An 18933-nucleotide genomic window follows, 5' to 3' on the forward strand; every position below is an offset into this window, starting at 1 on the left:
CTACTATCTTTAAGTTTATATGCCTTTTTAAGCACTTTGTATCTCACATCTGGCGACGAAAGCTTAATACAATTATCAATTACAGAAGATCTTCTTCGGAAATCTATAATGTTCGCTAAACAGCACACAGAAATCTCAGACCAGGAGGTTGAGATAATTATGCATGCAAGAAAATCACTCCTGTTTGACAATAATGTATCAGTGAGGATGGCAGAAGGAATGAAGAAGGATATCACCAATATTTTCCATGATGCCGGCTTGAAAATAACTATAGAGTCTAATGTGAAGATTGTCAACTACCTAGATATCACATTAGATCTTACAAGCGGAAAGTACTACCCATATAGGAAATCGAATGACCACCCAGTATATGTTCACTCTAAATCGAACTAAATCCAGCCGCCATCAATCATCAGGCATCTTCCTGCAGTAAATAAGCAAGAGGTTATCTGACATTTCCTGCGTTGAAAGTGTGATAAGTATGGTAAGTTTCAGATTCAGGGGGCATTGTTTTTAGTTTGACAGTAAATTGAGGAGAAAGTGGCGATTAGGAGCGAGTGCGCACTTGCTTTTGCGTCCAGCAAGTGCTACGTTGGAACGCATGCGTTCTATATGATTTAATCAGCTGTGTAACAATACACATCAATTTACTAAGCATCTTGTACATTCAGTAAGACCAAAGAAAGCGTCACTGACGATGTGCCTGTGGATGAGGAGAGAGAGAGAGAGAGAGAGAGAGAGAGAGAGAGAGCAACTGTAAACACGCCCTGCAAGTTACATTAGAATGTGATATTTTATTTTGTCAGTAGCACTGACCCTTTAATAATTAATAATAGTGAAGCTCGTACCACACAAGAACTTTTTAAAATAGATTTAGAAAAAATACACCAGCTTTTCAAATCATTACTCCATCACTACATGGCACCTCGCCCGGATTAACAAGAAAATAATTACAAAAAAGGTGAAAGAAAACAAGAAAAAAATATTTGTAAACAAATATGGTCAATTTCAAGCCCCTGTGATAAAAGTGTTCATTGAAAACGCAGCAAAGGATTATCTGGTAAACAAACTGATTAAAATCTGATGTGGTGAATACGGCTTGGTTTCTTTATTAACCTCTGTATCCTTCATTTATTGTTGTTTGTTTTAGATTTTGTTGTTCTGGCAGGTAGTGATCACTCCTAGAACAACATAATCAAAAACAAACAAAACTAAGCGAAAGAAATAGAAGTAAAGAAACCGAACAGTATTCACCACAGCAGATTTTAATCAGCTTGTATACCAGATAATCATTTGCTGTAATCAGATTGTTTCCTATCTTGAATAATTGAATAAAAATCAGTAGGTTTCTACTAATGATAAAGACTAAAGCCTCTTAATAAATCTTGGTTATTTATCCCATTCTTGGAGGGTATCCCAATCTCTAATCACACGGTCTGATTGAGTAACATCAGTACTTATTGGGTGATCCAAACAGCAGTGAGGATGGCAGACAACATGATGACAACAGCGCCAATGGTGGGAGTTGTTCCTGTAGAAAAGTCACGAAATCGGACACGGAGTTAGTAACAATAAGCGAATGATTACGAATGCACTTTTTCAGATATTCACAGCAGGAAACAACAACAAAATTTTTGTTTAGAATTATAAACAAACTGAGAATCTATCATTAGCTGACTGATCAATAACTTGGTGAGACAATTTATCAATAGTCGACGGATCGATTGTTCTACACATAGTATTGATGACGATGGTAGTGATTTTGGCGTTGTGGTTATATGGAGAAAATTTAGCATCGTAACAGTTGTCGGTGGCTCATGATGCAAATGGTGACTGTGATCGTTTTGTCATTTATATAACTGGAATATAAATTTGAGATTTGATTTTAGTTAAATTTACAAGCAACACTAGATATTGATGTGTATCGTAAATACCTAGCCCATAATGTACAATGTTCTTGCAAGTAAATAGTGTATAATCGCTCTCCAGATAGGCAACGTGGATCTAATAGCCTACCAGTAATGTTCCTTTTTTATATAGAGCTTTCCCACACTGTGCTCAAAGCGCTTTAAAATTATTACCCCCGAGCCCGAGAAACGGACCTATAACGGCACAACGATCCTTCATACTTCTTCAACTCCCTGGAGAGAATACAATCCATTATAACCTCTATCCATTGTACCAGGTCCCCACTATATGTAATATTCAAGTCGCAGTCCTCCAGGCTGCACATCTTTTGTTTGTATTTTAAATGCCACAATTATTCTTTGCAACTTTCTAACCGTTCTTAGTTACTTTATTTTTGTCTTTAACAACGTGTTGTTATATTTATTTTGTCAATGGATGTTGTATCGTTCTACCTGTGTTGTGAAAGTATATACTTTAATTGTCTATGTCGTGTTCGTGTGCTGACAATACTTTCATATACACGAACCAATCTCATTGTTCGATCGTGTCCGTAGTAGCCTGTCGATCTATGTCAATCTGTGATAGCTCTCAACTATATACTCGGCTTGCTCTATCAAGTGGGTAATGCGATTTGAAAATACCCCCATAAGTTGAATGGTCGCAGTGCGGAGTAATTATCTACCTCAGACTGTTTGATTATTCAAATTAGGTCAATATGTAAATGTGCATGTATATAGCTGCACCCCTTCCAAGTACCCAACATATGAAGTGTGATAATTGACATGTAATTGACATGTTATGCAAATGTTATGTAAATCTAAACATATGGGTATTCTGGTGACAGCTTTTTATATCAAACTGAATGTCAACGATCCTCAGAGCTACCATAGACACAGATCAGCGACGTAGATAGGCTGTGTACACGTCTGTAGTTAAAATCATACACGCTAGTAGCTTTACGGACAATTCGTGGCGTCATCCTCCCGAAAAGGATCGGAGCAATGGAATGTGAATAACCCACATAAGTAAGAAAGTGTTTATATTTTAGAAAGTGTTTACATTTTCCTCTTTAATACATTAACATACTACTTATATCACAGCTTACAATTGTAATTCGACATCGGTAGCAGCTATGCCAATCCTCAGTGTATTCACATAATATATTTGAACGAAAAACGTGAGGTACGAAATAAGAAAACCCGTTCACGAAAACTAATATTAAAATAAATACCTCCATTACAGAGTTCACTATCGCAGCAGGTAGTCTTGGCTCCTAGAACAAATCAAAGGCAAAAAGGCATAAGCCCAATATTGTAAACAGATCACGCAAACCGTGTACACAGTGAAATGATGAGCCTGAAAAGATTTGGGCAGACACTGCTTTTTTTCGTTTCTTTTTTTTTTTTTTAGCAAACTTACCTTTGTTGATTGGACGTACCTGTTACTACTATACTATCGACTGATTAGTTTCACGTGATTTACGTGTAATATGTTAAGTTCCTCATCTCAGTCTTTGTTCCTCCGCCTTCCGTATCTTTTCAAAGACTGTACTAAAGTTGCTACGCTGCTAGTGTACACACACAAGTGGTGTGAAGGACATATCGTTAATATGCCCTTTGTTTGAATGATTTAGGCCCCAATAGTATTGTATAGCAGAGTACAGTATACATATATTTCATATGGCAGTTCACATACACAGACAAGTCACACTACCCGCTCGGAAAAATACAAACACTTCGACATCCCGCAATAAATTTATTTCAAATATGATCATATTGAACGTTATGAATACATTGCTTCAAGTTCCTCAGGCGATTACCCGACCGTAGAATGTCCTTGATGCACTCATTTAATGCATTGAATATATTAACATGTATTTCGTCCAGGCTTCCTGGACGACCACCCAACCCATAGCAACCCCAGCGACGGAGACGATCTCAAAAAAGTGGATGGTTGTTTGGACACACTGCCTATAGTCCAGTTGCCAGAGGTGGTTTTGGAAGGTTAACCTTGCAATGTGAGTTATATGATATTTTTTTTGCAGATTCCACCTCAGCAAGTGTCCTGTTAGCATATCTGAATGTGTAACTGGTGTCATAGCCTGATTTGATAAATAAAATCTAGATGATACATGGATGTACCCACACGATACACAGAAAACACAGTCACTACCTATAAGTCATAACAACTGAAAATGGCGTCATTTTGTTGACCTTTGGCCTAATTATGATATTTTAATATCCAAAACCTTTGACAAAATATTTGTAATTGACTGATTATTCATAATATACTGTGTGTAACATGTAAATATGACTTTTAAGTAACTTTGATATGGTTTTATAGGCAGTAAGTATTAAACCTACCAAAACATGTGTTTACCCATAGCAATACATGGTATTTCGGTTTTCTCGCGATATAACAAAATGCCCAGGGGTGCGCGAGTGGCACCTGTCAGATATGCTAACAGGACACCTTTCTGAGGTGGAATCTGCAAAGAAATATCATATAACTCACTTTGCAAGGTTAACCCCCAAAACCACCTCTGGCAACTGGACTACTAAGATTTATTCTAGAGCCCCCTCCCCCCTCCCCGCCCTTTCGTACCTCCACCAACTAATATCTAGTAGAGGACATGAGGTTGATGTAAGTTTTTGACTCTCTGAATGACTGACAAGTGCAACAATCCGAATGTAAACACGACCGTTTTCAGTTAGACTGTAATGCATTCGGCGGTTATGAAATGACGTACACCTAATATATTTCGTGACTTTTGTCTTTTGCTTGGTTAAATATGTGTATATGATGACTATACGCTCACCTGTTTTGATGCCGAGGGCTTCGACTATGTTATCTGACTCTTGGCAATTACCTCCGCCACATCCACGAGTGTAAGCCGTAGGGACCTTACTTGCTACGTATGTTAACGTTCGCTTTATAAGTAAAAGAAACACAAATATCAGAAGTAACATCGACATTTTAATTGCCGTAACATTACACATACTACCTCAGTGCAAACGTGAAGCAGAACAAACCATGAAAATCACAAACACACCAACATGCATACATCGTACAACCATTATGTAAATTAAACTAAATGTGAAAATATGCATTTTAATTCAATACCTAACCACTTAGAATAATAACCGTAAAGAATATTTATAAGTGCCGAATTTCATATAATTCGATTTGAGCTATTTTCGATATCGATAAGGATAACACAGAGCTCGAGAGAGAGACATCTCTATCTCACCCCCACCCCGTATCAGCAGGGGGTAAATTTACTAGTATTTAAGAAAAATTACCAGACAAGTTGTGGTACAATTAGTATCGGTATCGGTAGTAGTGTCGGGGTTTTCACATTCTCCACCGAATATGAATAAATAATCACTACAGGAGTAACATTCTATTGATGCAGCATTGTCTGTAAGTAATCAAAGTTAAATAAATGATTAATTCTACTTCACTCAATTATAATTTACTAAAAGTGTAACAATTAATCTCGTGAGTAGTAGAAGTTTGACGAATACACACATACTTTGAGCGCTTTCGACTGTGAGTACAACTTGAACTGTTAGTATTGTTCACTCGACGATAGATGGCGCTGTTTATGATCACGTACAGAGAGACATAGAGTCAATACATTATCACATTGTTAATCCAAACCGACATAAAACAGAGAGGGCTTAAAAACTGTTAAAACCTAATATCCAAGATGAAATTTAAACAAAGAAAGACGTTAACAATTTATAAAAACTATCACAATGCCAAGTATAATGTATGGCACAAGAATTAATATCAATTGATACAGCTCTCCTGATGTGAATTGGGAGAGAGTTCCATAACTTATTAGGACCGGCTACAGAGAAGGCGCGATCTCCGTACGTAGTAGTTGCGCCAAGCAGGATGGTAAGTGTAAACTGAGTGCCGGAACGTAAAGTACGCGTTGGCTGTGAACGGTTAACAGTTCAGTGATGTAGGATGGTGATAGTTTGTTGACAGCGGCCTTGTACTGGTGTTGTCGAGGTAGTTCCGAATTTGGCCGATCTTTCGAATGGCTAGGGATGCTGCTCTGCAGATGTTATTTACATGACAAGTCATTCGAAGTTCCGAGTCAAGTGTCACCCCAAGGTCACGTGTTGTGGATGATGTGTTGACAGTACTGTCACCAATTGTGATACACGGTATAGGATTGGTTTTACTAAAACGAGATGAGAAGTAGACTATCTCTGTCTTGCGGTCATTGAGCTTTAAATTGCTCATGACTGTGTTCATGTGTTGTGATCGTTTCATCATCTGGTAAAGTTGAGAGTCATCAGCATACATCATACTGTTTAGATTGTATTGTGAAATCAGTTCCTCCAAGGGTGTGACATACATGATAAAGAGTGTGGGGCCTAGAACTGATCCCTGTGGAACTCCGAAGTTTAAGCTAAGTTTATTTGGTATGATTTTAAAGAGGGACGATTTGATACGTCACCGGCTATCAACACTGGTATTTTAAAACTTACCAATTAAATATGGGGCAAATACCATAGCTGACATTTCAAAATAGAAATGGCAACCAGAACTAATACATACTTACCGATACTCACCAATATAAAAATGGCAGCAAGCAGTGATACACACCAATAAAAGGACAGCTAGCACTGATACTGACCAATGTAAAAAGTCAGTCAGCACTGGTACACACCAATAAAAGGGCAGCCAGCTGTGATACTCACCAATGAAAAGGCGGCTAGCACTGCTACACACCAATAAGCATGCAAGCAACACTGATACTCACCATAAAAGGGGAGCCGGCCCTGATACTCATAAAAAACCGGTTGTCAGCACTGGTACACAGTCACCAATAAAAGGGCAGCCAGGTCTAATACTCACGGATAAAAAAAAGCAGCCAGCACTGGGACACACCACTAAAAGGGCAGCCAGGTCTAATGCACACCATTAAAAGGACAACCAACACAGATAATAACCAATGAAAGAGCAGTTAGCTCTGATACTCACCAATAAAAGGGCAGGCAGCACTGGTACAAGGGCAGCCAGCTCTGATACTCACCAGTAAAAAGGGCAGCAAGCTCTGATACTCGCCAATAAAAGTGCAACCAGCACTGGTAGCACTGATTCTCACCAATAAAAGGGCAGCTAGCACTGATACTCACCAATACAAGGGCAGCAAGCTCTGATGCTCACCAATGAAAGGGCAGCCAACACTGGTATACACCAATAAAAAGGCAGCCAGCACTGATACTCGCCAATAAAAGGGCAGATAACACTGGTACACACCACATCGAAGGGGGTCAGCACGGATAATCACCAATAAAAGGGCAGCCAGCACTGGTACTTAAAAATTAAAGGGCAACCAACACTGATACTCACCAATAAAAGGCCAGTTAGCACTGATAATTACCAATAAAAGGACAGTCAGCTCCGATACTCACTAATAAAAGGGCAGCCAGCTCTGATACTCACCAATAAAAGTGCAGCCAGCGCTGATACTCACCAATAAAAGGGCAGCCAGCAGTGGTACAAATTAGTAAAAGGGGGCAGACAGCACTGGTACACACTACTAAAGGGCAGCCAGCACTGACTTATACAGCTGGTCAGTACAAACCGCACTGCTACTAACATAATTTGTTACAGAGCGCCCGTACCTTTAGATTTCTATGTTCTTGGTTTCTGACACAATCGAGAATACTAGTACATTCTATAGAACACCTCAATGTGGGATGATTTATCATTACCCAGAATGCACTGCGGCCGTGACGACACGTTTGATGATTGGTCTTGGTCAGACAACTAGTTGTCTATGGTTCTTGAGATATCCTTATAGGGAGATCGCCCAGCAAACAATCCACAGCTGGCCTGACCCACGTGTCCGTGTTTCAAAGAAGCACAGCTCTCTGTGCACTGTATTTTGCGGCCGAGGGTCGCTGGTCACGTTGATACTGATGCTATATATTTATGGACTGTGTAATGTCAAATACGATTCTCCAGATTTCAACTAGGATTTCTCTATGTCGTCAACATTCTAAAGCAGATTCAAATACCTTCTGCTCAAGTGTGGACGTCGTATCCGATCATTAGTTTTGTGTTCAATTTTACTCAGAAAACATAGTAGTTTGACTTTTATCTCGTACAACGATGAATAGACGCCTTTTTCAAAATGGCGGGTAACCACATCATAAACTATCGCAAGCTTTTGGAGTTCAGTGGTGAGCAAATAATTTTGTGAACTGGTGGTCCCCGGACCAGTGCCTTAGTGGTCCTGCTGAAAGAATTAGTAGTCCCAGGTCCTGCTATATGAAACATTCAATCTTTCCTATGAATATATGAATAATATGTCACTTTATATTTTGATCCAATTTTTTAAAGACAGGAGTGTGCCAGTTTATTAAATGGAGGACATTTTCGCCAATGAAATATTCAGGAAGAAACAAAATTATTTTATTTTCAATTTCAATTTTATTTCAAATTTGTTAAACAACATCGTTACATTTTTTAGCACTGATATTTGCCAAAGCCTTGACGATTGGCGAATTCAAATTTACCTCAGCATGGACTCCTCTAGTCAAGCAATGTATGCGTTCCTTAGTCGTGCTGTCGAGTTGTCCAGTTGTCGTCTTGTTCATTTGTTTACGCACAAACCCATACCTCAAAAGATTGGCTATTGTTCACAACTTTAAATGGTCCGATACTGCACTAATCGATACCGCTAGTACATTCACGTAATCAACGCACGTTCAACTGTTCAAATTTCACCTCACATCTCTTATCCAATTGAGCAATACACAATACCCCTATAGCGCATATTGTAGGGTTGACATCAAAAGTCAGCTGAATATACTCCATGACCCGTAGGGCTTTAGAAGGTCATCATGCAGTACCGTAAAGTCGTACGTTTTCGATAGTTTCAGTTCCACTGCGACCGTTTTTGCTCATTTCCAGTTCAAACTTTTTTAACATGATTATTTATAGTAAGGTATTGGTCCGCCAGACCAGACAAGATCAAATGTGTATTGTCCACGCAAAAAAAAAATCGTCGCTGGTCTGGGAAGTCGAACTATTGGATTTGTTCACCCCTTCATTACAGTAAGGTATAGCATGTCTTATATATCACGATATTTCGTCCAGTTTCTCGACGTCTGTGTAGTTATCGTAACGTTTTAGAGTTTTGAAAATGTCCTCGTCATTGGATATTTAGTTTGAAACAATTTTAGCTTTTTTAGAAAAATAATCAAAAACTTTATTCTTTGTTTAAAAAAATCGATGTGCAAAGATTATAATTAGTGTTTTAAATTGACTAAGCCAGAAAAGTGAGCTTTTTCATTTGCAACTTCATGCGACAGCTACCATGATCCTTTGATATACCAATTGTGTCTCAACCCTTAGGTAAATACATCTTACTTTATCTCCACACAACCATGACCTCTATAAATGAATGTCGACAACCCTAAACTTACAGCCATACGGTGCCTCGATCTGGAACTACGCTTTGCTTGCAAATGCTTACTAGTTAGCATTGATACTTATAAATAGGATGACTAGCATACTGTTGTAGACAGAATAGCCCGTACTACGAGGTACTGATCACAATGCTAACAATTGTACTTACCAATGGATTTTCATAGAAAAAACAAGGACTGCTACTTACCAATGGAGAGGGCAACCAACACAAACAACATGACAGTCCATTTCAACATCTTGCTAAATATACGTATTTACCTGTAATGAGGAAGTGGATGGAATGTAAGATCACATTTAATATCGCATGCCTTTCCTTCTAAACTTTAATTGATATCAAACGTTCAATCTCAAAGTACAAATAGTTTTTATGGCTTCACGTTTGACCTTAGTAGTCAACAAAATCTATGTGCTTAAATAGCAACATTACAACACATTCAAATAATGTATTATATAGTAACATCATTATTAGTTTCAGAGCTCCCCTCCCCCGGCCCCAGGGGCGTTCTCTGGAACTTACGAGTTTTCTCGAATTCTTGATTTCTGACACAATCGAAAATACATTCTATAGCACACCCTAAGTGGGGTAAATCGCCGTTACCCCGAATGCACTGCGGCCATCACTACACGCTTGATGATTGGGTTCTTCAGACATCCTTAATTATACTGACTCACGTGTCCGTGTTCGGGAAGCACAGTTCTCTGCACACGTATGCTACGGCCGTTGGTCACTGGTCACGTTGGATACTGATGCTATATATTTTATGCACTGTGTGATGTCAAACACGATTCTGCAGACTTCAACTAGGATCTTGCAATGTCGTCAAAAATATATAAAAATATATGCAAATATCTTTTGCTTAAGTGTGGACATCGTGTCCGTGTTCAATTTTACTCAATTTTACTCAAAATATTATCAGAAAACATTTTTACGACGATGAATATACGTGTTTTTCAAAATGGCAGGTAACGATGTCACAACCTTGATCGTTAGATTTTGGAGTTCAGGGGTGAACAAATCATTTTGTGAACTGGTGGTCCCCGGACGAGTGCTTTAAAAAATCCAGTGGTCCGGCTGAAAGAATTAGTAGTCCCAGGTCCCGCTATATGAAACATTCAAGCTTTCCTATGAATCTGTATAATGAACCAGTACCGTAGCCTGAGGGGGGGGGGGGGCAAGGGGGGCAGCTGCCCCCCCTGAGATTTTGGAAAAAAGAAAGAAAAAACCCCTACTTTTTGAATGCATAGCGATGCTATTAAAATCGTTATTACTTGACGATTCCTAGCATGCGTGATTTCAACGGATAGTTCACTAAAGTGACTGTACACTGACTCATGGCTTATATCGCTATTGTACGCTGGCTTAACTTTGAATTAAAATGTGTCCATTTAAAAATTGTCACATTTTGCAGCAAAGTAATTTTTTTTCGCATTTTCTGTGAGTAACAGTAGTCTTGAAAGTCTCCTTCATTTGACGATAGCAAGTCGCAATTATAATGTCAGCGAGTGAAACTCAAAAAAAAGACGGAAAAAGTCGTTCAACGTGAGGTTGCCTGCTATGCTGCATGTAGTGACTCGTGAATCCGAAGATGCGCTCGATCTCATTTACATCTTGTTCGAGTGAAACTCAAAAAAAAAAAAGACGGAAAAAGACGTTCAACGTGAGGTTGCCTGCTATGCTGCATGTATTGACTCGTGACTCCCAAGATGCGCTCGATCTCATTTACATCTTGTTCCTTTATATAGAAAATAAAACACGGGTAACACGATGTACACCATTTATTTTGTGCAAAAAACATGACGGTAATACAGTCTGATGTATAATGTAGATTCCTAAAATGTGTCTGAATGTAAAAGAGTAAGTTTTGAATCTCGCTACCTTCGCTACCCTTCGCTACGTAGCGGAGAGAAAAAATAAAACCAATTCAACCCCATATCTTGCACTAGATGTGTTCCTTATATTAAAACATTTCATGCTGATAAAACGGCAGATCTCTTTTTGGAATATTTGGTGGCCCTGAAAAACTATTAAACTAGGTACCAGTTTAAGAGCCACTATTTGAAGATGTTTCTTTCAATAATTGTGTTCGACGTTGTCTTTGGTTAAAATGTTGTTTGATATAATTATCTCATTGCACACTGACATTAGCGTTAGTCCGCAATTCATTTTGAAGCGACGATTTGCTATGGAAAGAATGGCCTTGAATTTGTAAACAGAGCTGTACCTTCGACATCAAAATCCAAACTTCAATTTCCATTATCATGATAATGACAAGGAGAATTCACTGAGTTCACCTTGGGTTCCGACATAAACGAGGCCATAACAGTTTTGGGAGTTGGGTAAAGAAATTGATTATTTTGTTGTGTTGCTTATTTGAGAAAGCACCATCCATTTTTTTAACTTTCAATGTGACATCTTTTCGGCATCTACTTTGAAAGATACGACATTAGGCCAGAAAATTATGCTGCATGTAGTCTATTATGGAGGACATTTTCGCCAATGAAATATTTAGGAAGACAAAAACAGTTGTTTTTTTTAAATTTCAAATTGGCCATTGTTTACTTACAACTTTACATGGGCCGATACTGCACTAATCGATACCACTAGTATATTCACGCAATCAATGCACTTTCAACTGTCAAAGTTCACCTCAGTATTCAAACAGCGTGGTCACATCTCCTATTCAATTGAGCAATTATGCTATGTTGACGTCAAAAGTCACCTGATTATATTTCATAACTTGTGACGGCTTTAGAAAGGTCATACATAGCCGTACACGATAGTTTCATCTTCACTGCGATCGTATTTCTTGTTTGCTCATTTCCAGTTCTTGTTGTTCAAACTTGTTTAACATCATCATGGTTATTTACAGTAAATAAGGTTTTGGCCCGACAGACCAGACAAGGGCAACAAATCGTTAACGTTGCTGCTGGTACATGGTTTCGGATGTCGGACCAGTGGATTTGTTCATCCCTGCTTACAGTAAGGTAAGCTCGTAGCAAGTCTTATATATCACGAGCTTTCGTCAAGTTTCTCGACGTCTGTGTACTTATCGCAATTTTTTAAAAAATTTTAAATATTTTTTTTGAGTTTTGAAAATGTACTCGTCATTGGATATTTAGCCTTTGAAACAATTTTAGCATTTCTTAGAAAAAAATAATAAAAAACTTTGGATTTTTTAATTGAAAAAACAAATCGATGTGCAAATATAATTAGTGTTTTAAATTGACTAAGCAAGAAAAGTGAGCTTTTTCATTTGCAACTTCATGCGACAGCTACCATGATCCTTTGATATACCAATTGTGTCCCAACCCTTAGGTAAATACATTTTGTTTTATCTCCACACAACCATGACCTCTATAAATGGCTGTCAACAACCCTAAACTTACAGCCATACGGTGCCTCTGGAACTACGCTTTTGCTTGCAAATGGTTACTAGTAGTTAGTAAGATGCTGTATATGTTACATACTAATGTTATATGTCGAAAATATACACATGTGTGGGTTAAATCGGCAAATATGGTCTTTACTGGGGTGCATGCATCATACGATATCCAAGATGCGACTGTTCGTACTGTTTGTGTCACCTTTGTATGTCCTTTTTAGTACCATAAAGAACTTACTATCAAGGTACTATCAATCTACAGGTTGTTCATGAGATAACATTACAGAAAGAACTTTATGGCTAACTTTATCTCGATAAGTTACTGACGTGTGACACTTAGTTTTCACTGTCGCAATAAACGTCAATGGGACGTCAATAAGCATGACTTTAAATGTACTAATATGGTAGGCCTACCTATAGCAAATATTGTGCAGGCGTACTTAGCAATTAACATGATAAATGAAAATACAAGATCAGCCTAACAAACACAAAACAACATAAACTTCTCATTACAATCCAAGTTTTAGGTTGGCTGTGATCCTGTGATTGTAATTACACAGTAACAAAGTCTGAGCTTGAGCATAATACTATCTTCTAATCCAAAATATTTGTTTTTAAGGAGCAATGTTGCCTGTGTTGTTGTTGTTAGTAACAGCGTCATAGTCACGTTGCTGTGCAACAAACGAACCGTAAACAAACCGTAAGCATACACAATATGAACGATGTGTTCTTCGCCAAAATCTCGATCGGAAGATGATTCTTAGAAATAAGGTACTACATGTCATATATATATTAATACTGAACTTTTGCTTTTATTGTGTGGAAGGTACAACGACAGTACTCTAACTGTGTAAAGAGTAATGTTGCCTGTGTTGTTGTTAGTAACAGCGTCATGGTCATGTTGCTATGCAACAAACGAACCGTAAACAAATCATGCATTACGGAGTCGGAATGAAATACGGTGATCGCAAATTATGGAACCTAAAGTTGTTATGAAAGTATGTCTTTTTGTAAAAAGACAAAATCATCACAATAAACTTTGAGAGCAACGCTGAATTCGTGAATGGAACTGACTCACCTGTAGCATAACGTTGAACAGTTCAAACGCAACTGAACAACCATTTTCGAGGCAAACATGTTTCGTTTGTATGTTTGCACATTTAGTGAAAAAAAAACCCGGAGACCTACCAGTAAAGATATGATATATGATTTATCTACAGCAAGTTATTCGTAGAGGATTCGACCTTTTCTAACGTTCTTTTTGGTAACGTTTGTTTATATAACGACAGTGACCGTAACATTGCTTTGACCAATAATTTCAGTTCTCTATGACCAACCAGCACGGTAATTTGTTATACGTTGGTGACTGTAACGTATTTTCTCTTCGAGTATATTTGTGAAGGGGTTTGTGATGTGACGTGACATGGCAGTGCTGCATTGACGTGCCTCTGGAAACTAGTAATGAATTATTCTATTGTGACGGTCAAGAACAAATCCATGAACAAGTCCGTGAACTTTCATATTGATTGTGTTAATGTTAGGTCTGCTGATGCAAATATCTCTATAGTTACGACATTTGCCATTAGTGCGACAGCGAACTAAACGTGGGATAAGCAATTTCCTACCCCAAAAGTATATTGTAGTTGATAATAAAATTCAACTCACCTTTCCAAGTACTGAAATAAACCAAATTATTCGTAGCCAGCAGGAGGTCACTTTACCGGTTTGTCAGCCTGACTGCAGGTGTCACAAAATAGTCTGTCTTTTATACCCTTACCAGTCTTTCAAATAACCAACATTGATCATTTGTTGTTGCTGTTTTGAACAATACAGGGAAGTATATATTTCAGACGACTGAAAAGTTAAAGCACAAAGAAAATGCGATGATGTGTAACACTGATCTGGAAGTTACAGTCGCCGATACCACTCGGATGGGGGAGGGTATAGCTACCATCTTTGTGACGCCATGGGAATATATCGTATAAAAATGTTAATGACGTCGACGTTACTCTTTTCGAATTAATGTGTTTCAAGAAATGGAGTATGGTTTATCTATGCTTGGAAGGAGGGCATTTTGGACTATTTGTATAGATACGCATGTTTATGCAACGAGGGCTCCATATTTACGTATAATAATTCCTTACAAAACGACCTGTCTAGAACAAAAAACTATGGATTTTATTTTATAAACTGTATCTCCATCATTTTATGCAAAAACGGAGATAATGTTTGTAGTGTACCTGCCTCCCCCATTATGAATGAATCATTCTCGGAAATTTCAGAACAAAGATCATACCATAGGGCCTGGGGTTTCAAATGTTCATGTGTGACCTATGGGGTAACAATATTATTTGCTGTTACTTACAGTCTAGAAAGGGGTAGGGTTTGATTACGTTGGCGATACACCCTTATTCATGTACTAGAGTAAAATAACGACGATGTTAACAGCCCTAAATATTGCTAGTAAACTGCCATTAGTATGACGTCAGGACAGATGTATTGGATGTATTTGTGCTTATATACACAACATATTAGACGTCGTCAAACGACATGACACATGTACAAACTTTTTTTTTTCACTGATGAGAAACTATACGATGAACAAACTAGGTCGGACAATCCATAATGCTTGGACACTTGCCACAGTCACATAGTCAGTGAATGGGACCAACAGGTGGATATGAATACGGCCCTATAGAATTTTAAAGAGATCTTAAGAATGTAGTCTGGTAATGTAATTGGATATCGTTTTAAAGTATACCCTGCCTGTGTAATTTGGACCTTCCGTAAGGAAGGTTATATATTGGGATGAAAAAGTCTGTATGTGTGTGTGTGTGTGTGTATGTGTGTGTGTGTGTGTGTGTGTGTGTGTGTGTGTGTGTGTGTGTGTCTGTCAACGTTTTCTGAGAAATGGGTAGCTCAATTAAAAAGAAATTTGATACACATTCTTTACTGTAATGACTAGGACTGATTTGGTTTAGGTAAACATGACATGAATATTAATGGACTATTTACATAATTAATGTTTTTCGGTAATTAGGCTATATCTTAAGAATCAACGCTTCAAATTCAATAAAATTTGGTACATACATTTATGATAACAAAGTGCATGTGTCATATAATTTTGATAACATAGCTTGTAGTTTCAATGACTCATTTGCATAATTAATGATTTTCAGTAACATGCACACTCCAAATTCAATATAATTTGGCTCATACTTCAAACACAAGAAAGGTACAAATCCTGAAAAACTTGTGATGTAGCTATTAGTTTTAATGACCCATTTGCATACTTAATGATTTTCAGTAATTCGGCTGGCTATACATGAAGAGTGCAAGTTTCAAGTTGCATGTAATTTGGTACGTACATTCATGATACGAAGATGCACATATCTCATAAAGCGTACTGATGTAGCAATTAGTTTTAATGAGTCATGTGCATAATTAATGATTTTCAGTAATTAGGCCACATCTTAAGAATGTACTCTTCAAATTTAATATAATTTGGTACGTGCATTTATGATAACAGAATTCATGTATAATAGACAGTTTGATAATGCAGCTTTTAGTTTTAATGACTCGTTTGCATAATTAATGATTGTGAGTAATTAGGCTAAGTCTTGAGAATGCACGTTTCAAATTCAATATATTTTGCTACATACATAAACCATAATAAAGTGCAGATCTTCTTTAGTTGTAATGATTCATTTGCATGATTAATGATTTTCAGTAATTAGGTTATGTTATTACAAATGCACTCTCCAAATTCACTAAAATTTGGTGTATACTGCAAACATACCTAATCGCAACAATTTATTGCGTGTAGGAACGAATATCTGAAGACTTTGCCCTAACGGTAGGCATTCAGTTTACATGTTGTTTGTCCTAGTTTGTCCTTTTTTGTTTGTTTTTCTATGTACGTAATCTTGCAACAGGTTCCATTGGGAGAACAGTGTTTAAGCTCTGAAATGCATGGAGCCTATATATTACAGTGGTATCATTTTACATTATTTATTTCAATTTGCTGCTGTTCGATGTCTATTCACTCAGGCATGTGTAATTAATATCCCTGATATTGCACTGCGTGTACTCAGACAATCGTGACGATTTCTGAGCTCACCAAAATCCAACCTTAGGCTTTATTCAGAAATTAAAGAAAGCAAAACAACATAGCATTGATTTAAAGTTGGCTAAGAGTCAAAAGAGCCTAGTGAAAAAGAAGTTTGTTTTTGTCGTTTTCAAAAAATGACATTTCGCAAATTTAAAGCCCCATAACAGTCGGATCGCTAGCCTGCGGAAATGGCCGGCAAGATCAAACGAATTAATTTGAAATTAACCGCCACAGTGAACGCTCACTCACGCTAAACTCAAAGATTTCAAAAGAGCATTTTCGATATTTCTAAGAGAGATACCAGCTCGAAACTTTCACAATATATTTACAATAGTACCGTCTTCATGTGTCGAATTTTTTACGAAGTTTTACCGTAACAGTCTTTAGAAAATGTGATTCTGCTATCACGAGTTCGGATGAAGGACCTATGGTTCACGCACAAAAAATACGATAAAAAAGTTCAAATTCCATTTTTACATGTCTTCAAAAACAGAACTGTAAAGTCTCCTGTAGTGGCGGCTCGAAACAACGGAGAAAATCGACGGCGCAATCGACCCTCCGTCACAAGCGTAGCACAAGAAGCGGACGCGTTAACTAGGTCAACCTTGTTATTTTATGACGTCATACGCTGACTCGTTCCAACTGTGGAAATTACAAGTTTATATCTGTTGTCGAGGTTAAAGGGTTAGTGAAAGAAATCGTACCAAAGAAATACTCTTTGATGAACACTTTTACAAAAATAGTCTACTTAATATATATTTGTGTAATCAAATGCGTTACGGTTGTAATTATAAGCTTTATTTAAAATACTACATGAACGAGGTTGTCATGGCCATGCGTTATTATTGCGGGAACCAGTCAGTCCGAGCGATCTTGAAAGGCAGACGGACGGGTCAACCGAAAATTACACAGCTCTTCCCGTGAAACTGGTAAGTGACGGGTAAAAGTGAGATTGCATTTATAAGTGGAGTAACAATAACTGTGATCGGTGTGGATTTTTTGTATCAGTACGAAACGAATGGTGTTCTGGTTTTCAAAGCCTGGCATGACTCGAAAGCACACGGTAAAATCCAGTGTTACGTTGTACCATGGATGTATTAGCTCCAATGTACATAATTATTTGAAAACTCAATGCAGTGGTCAATGTTCAAACATTTCTTTCTTGCTGTTCGTATTAGGACATTTGTAACTATTGTAGTTTTGTTTTAGAAAAAGAGAAGCATGTACATTGGATATCCAACAGTTGCTGTTCATGTCGTGTAACTTTGACATTCCAGGCTGTACATGTAAACCTAACTAATACTTTATAGGTTGCGATTATACGTAAGTGTAAATGAAAAATTCAAGTGAAAGTGGGTTTAAATGTACTTGTGTATATTAGAATAAGGGAGCTATTGTATTGTGTATTAATGACTGAAATGCTGAGGTCTATTATCATCATCATTATTATATATTATTATTTAATTGTGATTATTTCATTTATTTTAAAACTTTTTTGGGGTGATACACTCGATCACATACATAACAAAATCCAAATAAAACAAAACCATACAAAGTTTAACATTACAAACAACAAAAAATGCATTAAAGAAGGTAGAAGTTATATGATTATTAATATGGGTTTGCTATTTGCCATTGTTCTGATACAATTACAAGTGGTTGCAGTTTAATAGTATTATTTCTCAAAACAAAATTTCAACCTTGTGTGTAACTTGTAATATGTTTATGTTTTTTTATAGTGAAACATGGCAAGTTTTTCTATTTCAATGGTACTATTGTACCAATCACGAAGATGGGTAAAGCAAATCGTAAGATTATTAAAGTTTTCAAGATTGGCCACAAGGAAATATATACTCAGACATTTTCTCAGATTTTGATACTTTCAAAATCCTTGTTACAAACCCCATTCTCATTGGATTGGCCAGAGAATGTGTTGGAAGAAATGAACATAGATAGTGATGAAGAGCAGTTAGAGATTATATAATATGTAAATATTGATTTTAAAAATATATATTTAAAAAATAAACAAGTGTTTATAAGTAAAACATGTGTATTTCCTTATGTGAT

The 18933-nt window shown here is 37.3% G+C and overlaps 1 protein-coding gene across 1 annotated transcript; it reads right to left on the reverse strand.

Annotated features, from left to right (window-relative positions):
- Positions 1-1359: 1359 nt before the first annotated feature.
- LOC144437459 (lymphocyte antigen 6B-like) lies at positions 1360-14566 on the reverse strand. The gene is made up of 6 exons (XM_078126405.1): positions 14421-14566; positions 9560-9630; positions 5211-5329; positions 4727-4838; positions 3140-3181; positions 1360-1531 (listed from the first exon to the last, which is right to left on the reverse strand). The coding sequence occupies exons 2-6, from the start codon at positions 9606-9608 to the stop codon at positions 1458-1460; spliced, it is 396 nt and encodes a 131-aa protein (XP_077982531.1). The 5' UTR covers positions 9609-9630; positions 14421-14566; the 3' UTR covers positions 1360-1457.
- Positions 14567-18933: the final 4367 nt, after the last annotated feature.

Source organism: Glandiceps talaboti, chromosome 1 (assembly GCF_964340395.1).
Source record: "Glandiceps talaboti chromosome 1, keGlaTala1.1, whole genome shotgun sequence".
Classification (NCBI taxonomy): Eukaryota; Metazoa; Hemichordata; class Enteropneusta; family Spengelidae; genus Glandiceps; species Glandiceps talaboti.

Bases quoted from the DNA above. Each gene is read 5' to 3' on its own strand.
- LOC144437459 (XM_078126405.1), bottom strand. From the start codon at position 9,608: ATGTTGAAATGGACTGTCATGTTGTTTGTGTTGGTTGCCCTCTCCATT. The intron at 3,182-4,726 runs GTGAGCGTATAG...GATTTGTTCTAG, and splicing joins AGCCCTCGGCATCAAAACAG to GAGCCAAGACTACCTGCTGC. The intron at 1,532-3,139 runs GTATTTATTTTA...ACTTTTCTACAG, and splicing joins TAGTGAACTCTGTAATGGAG to GAACAACTCCCACCATTGGC.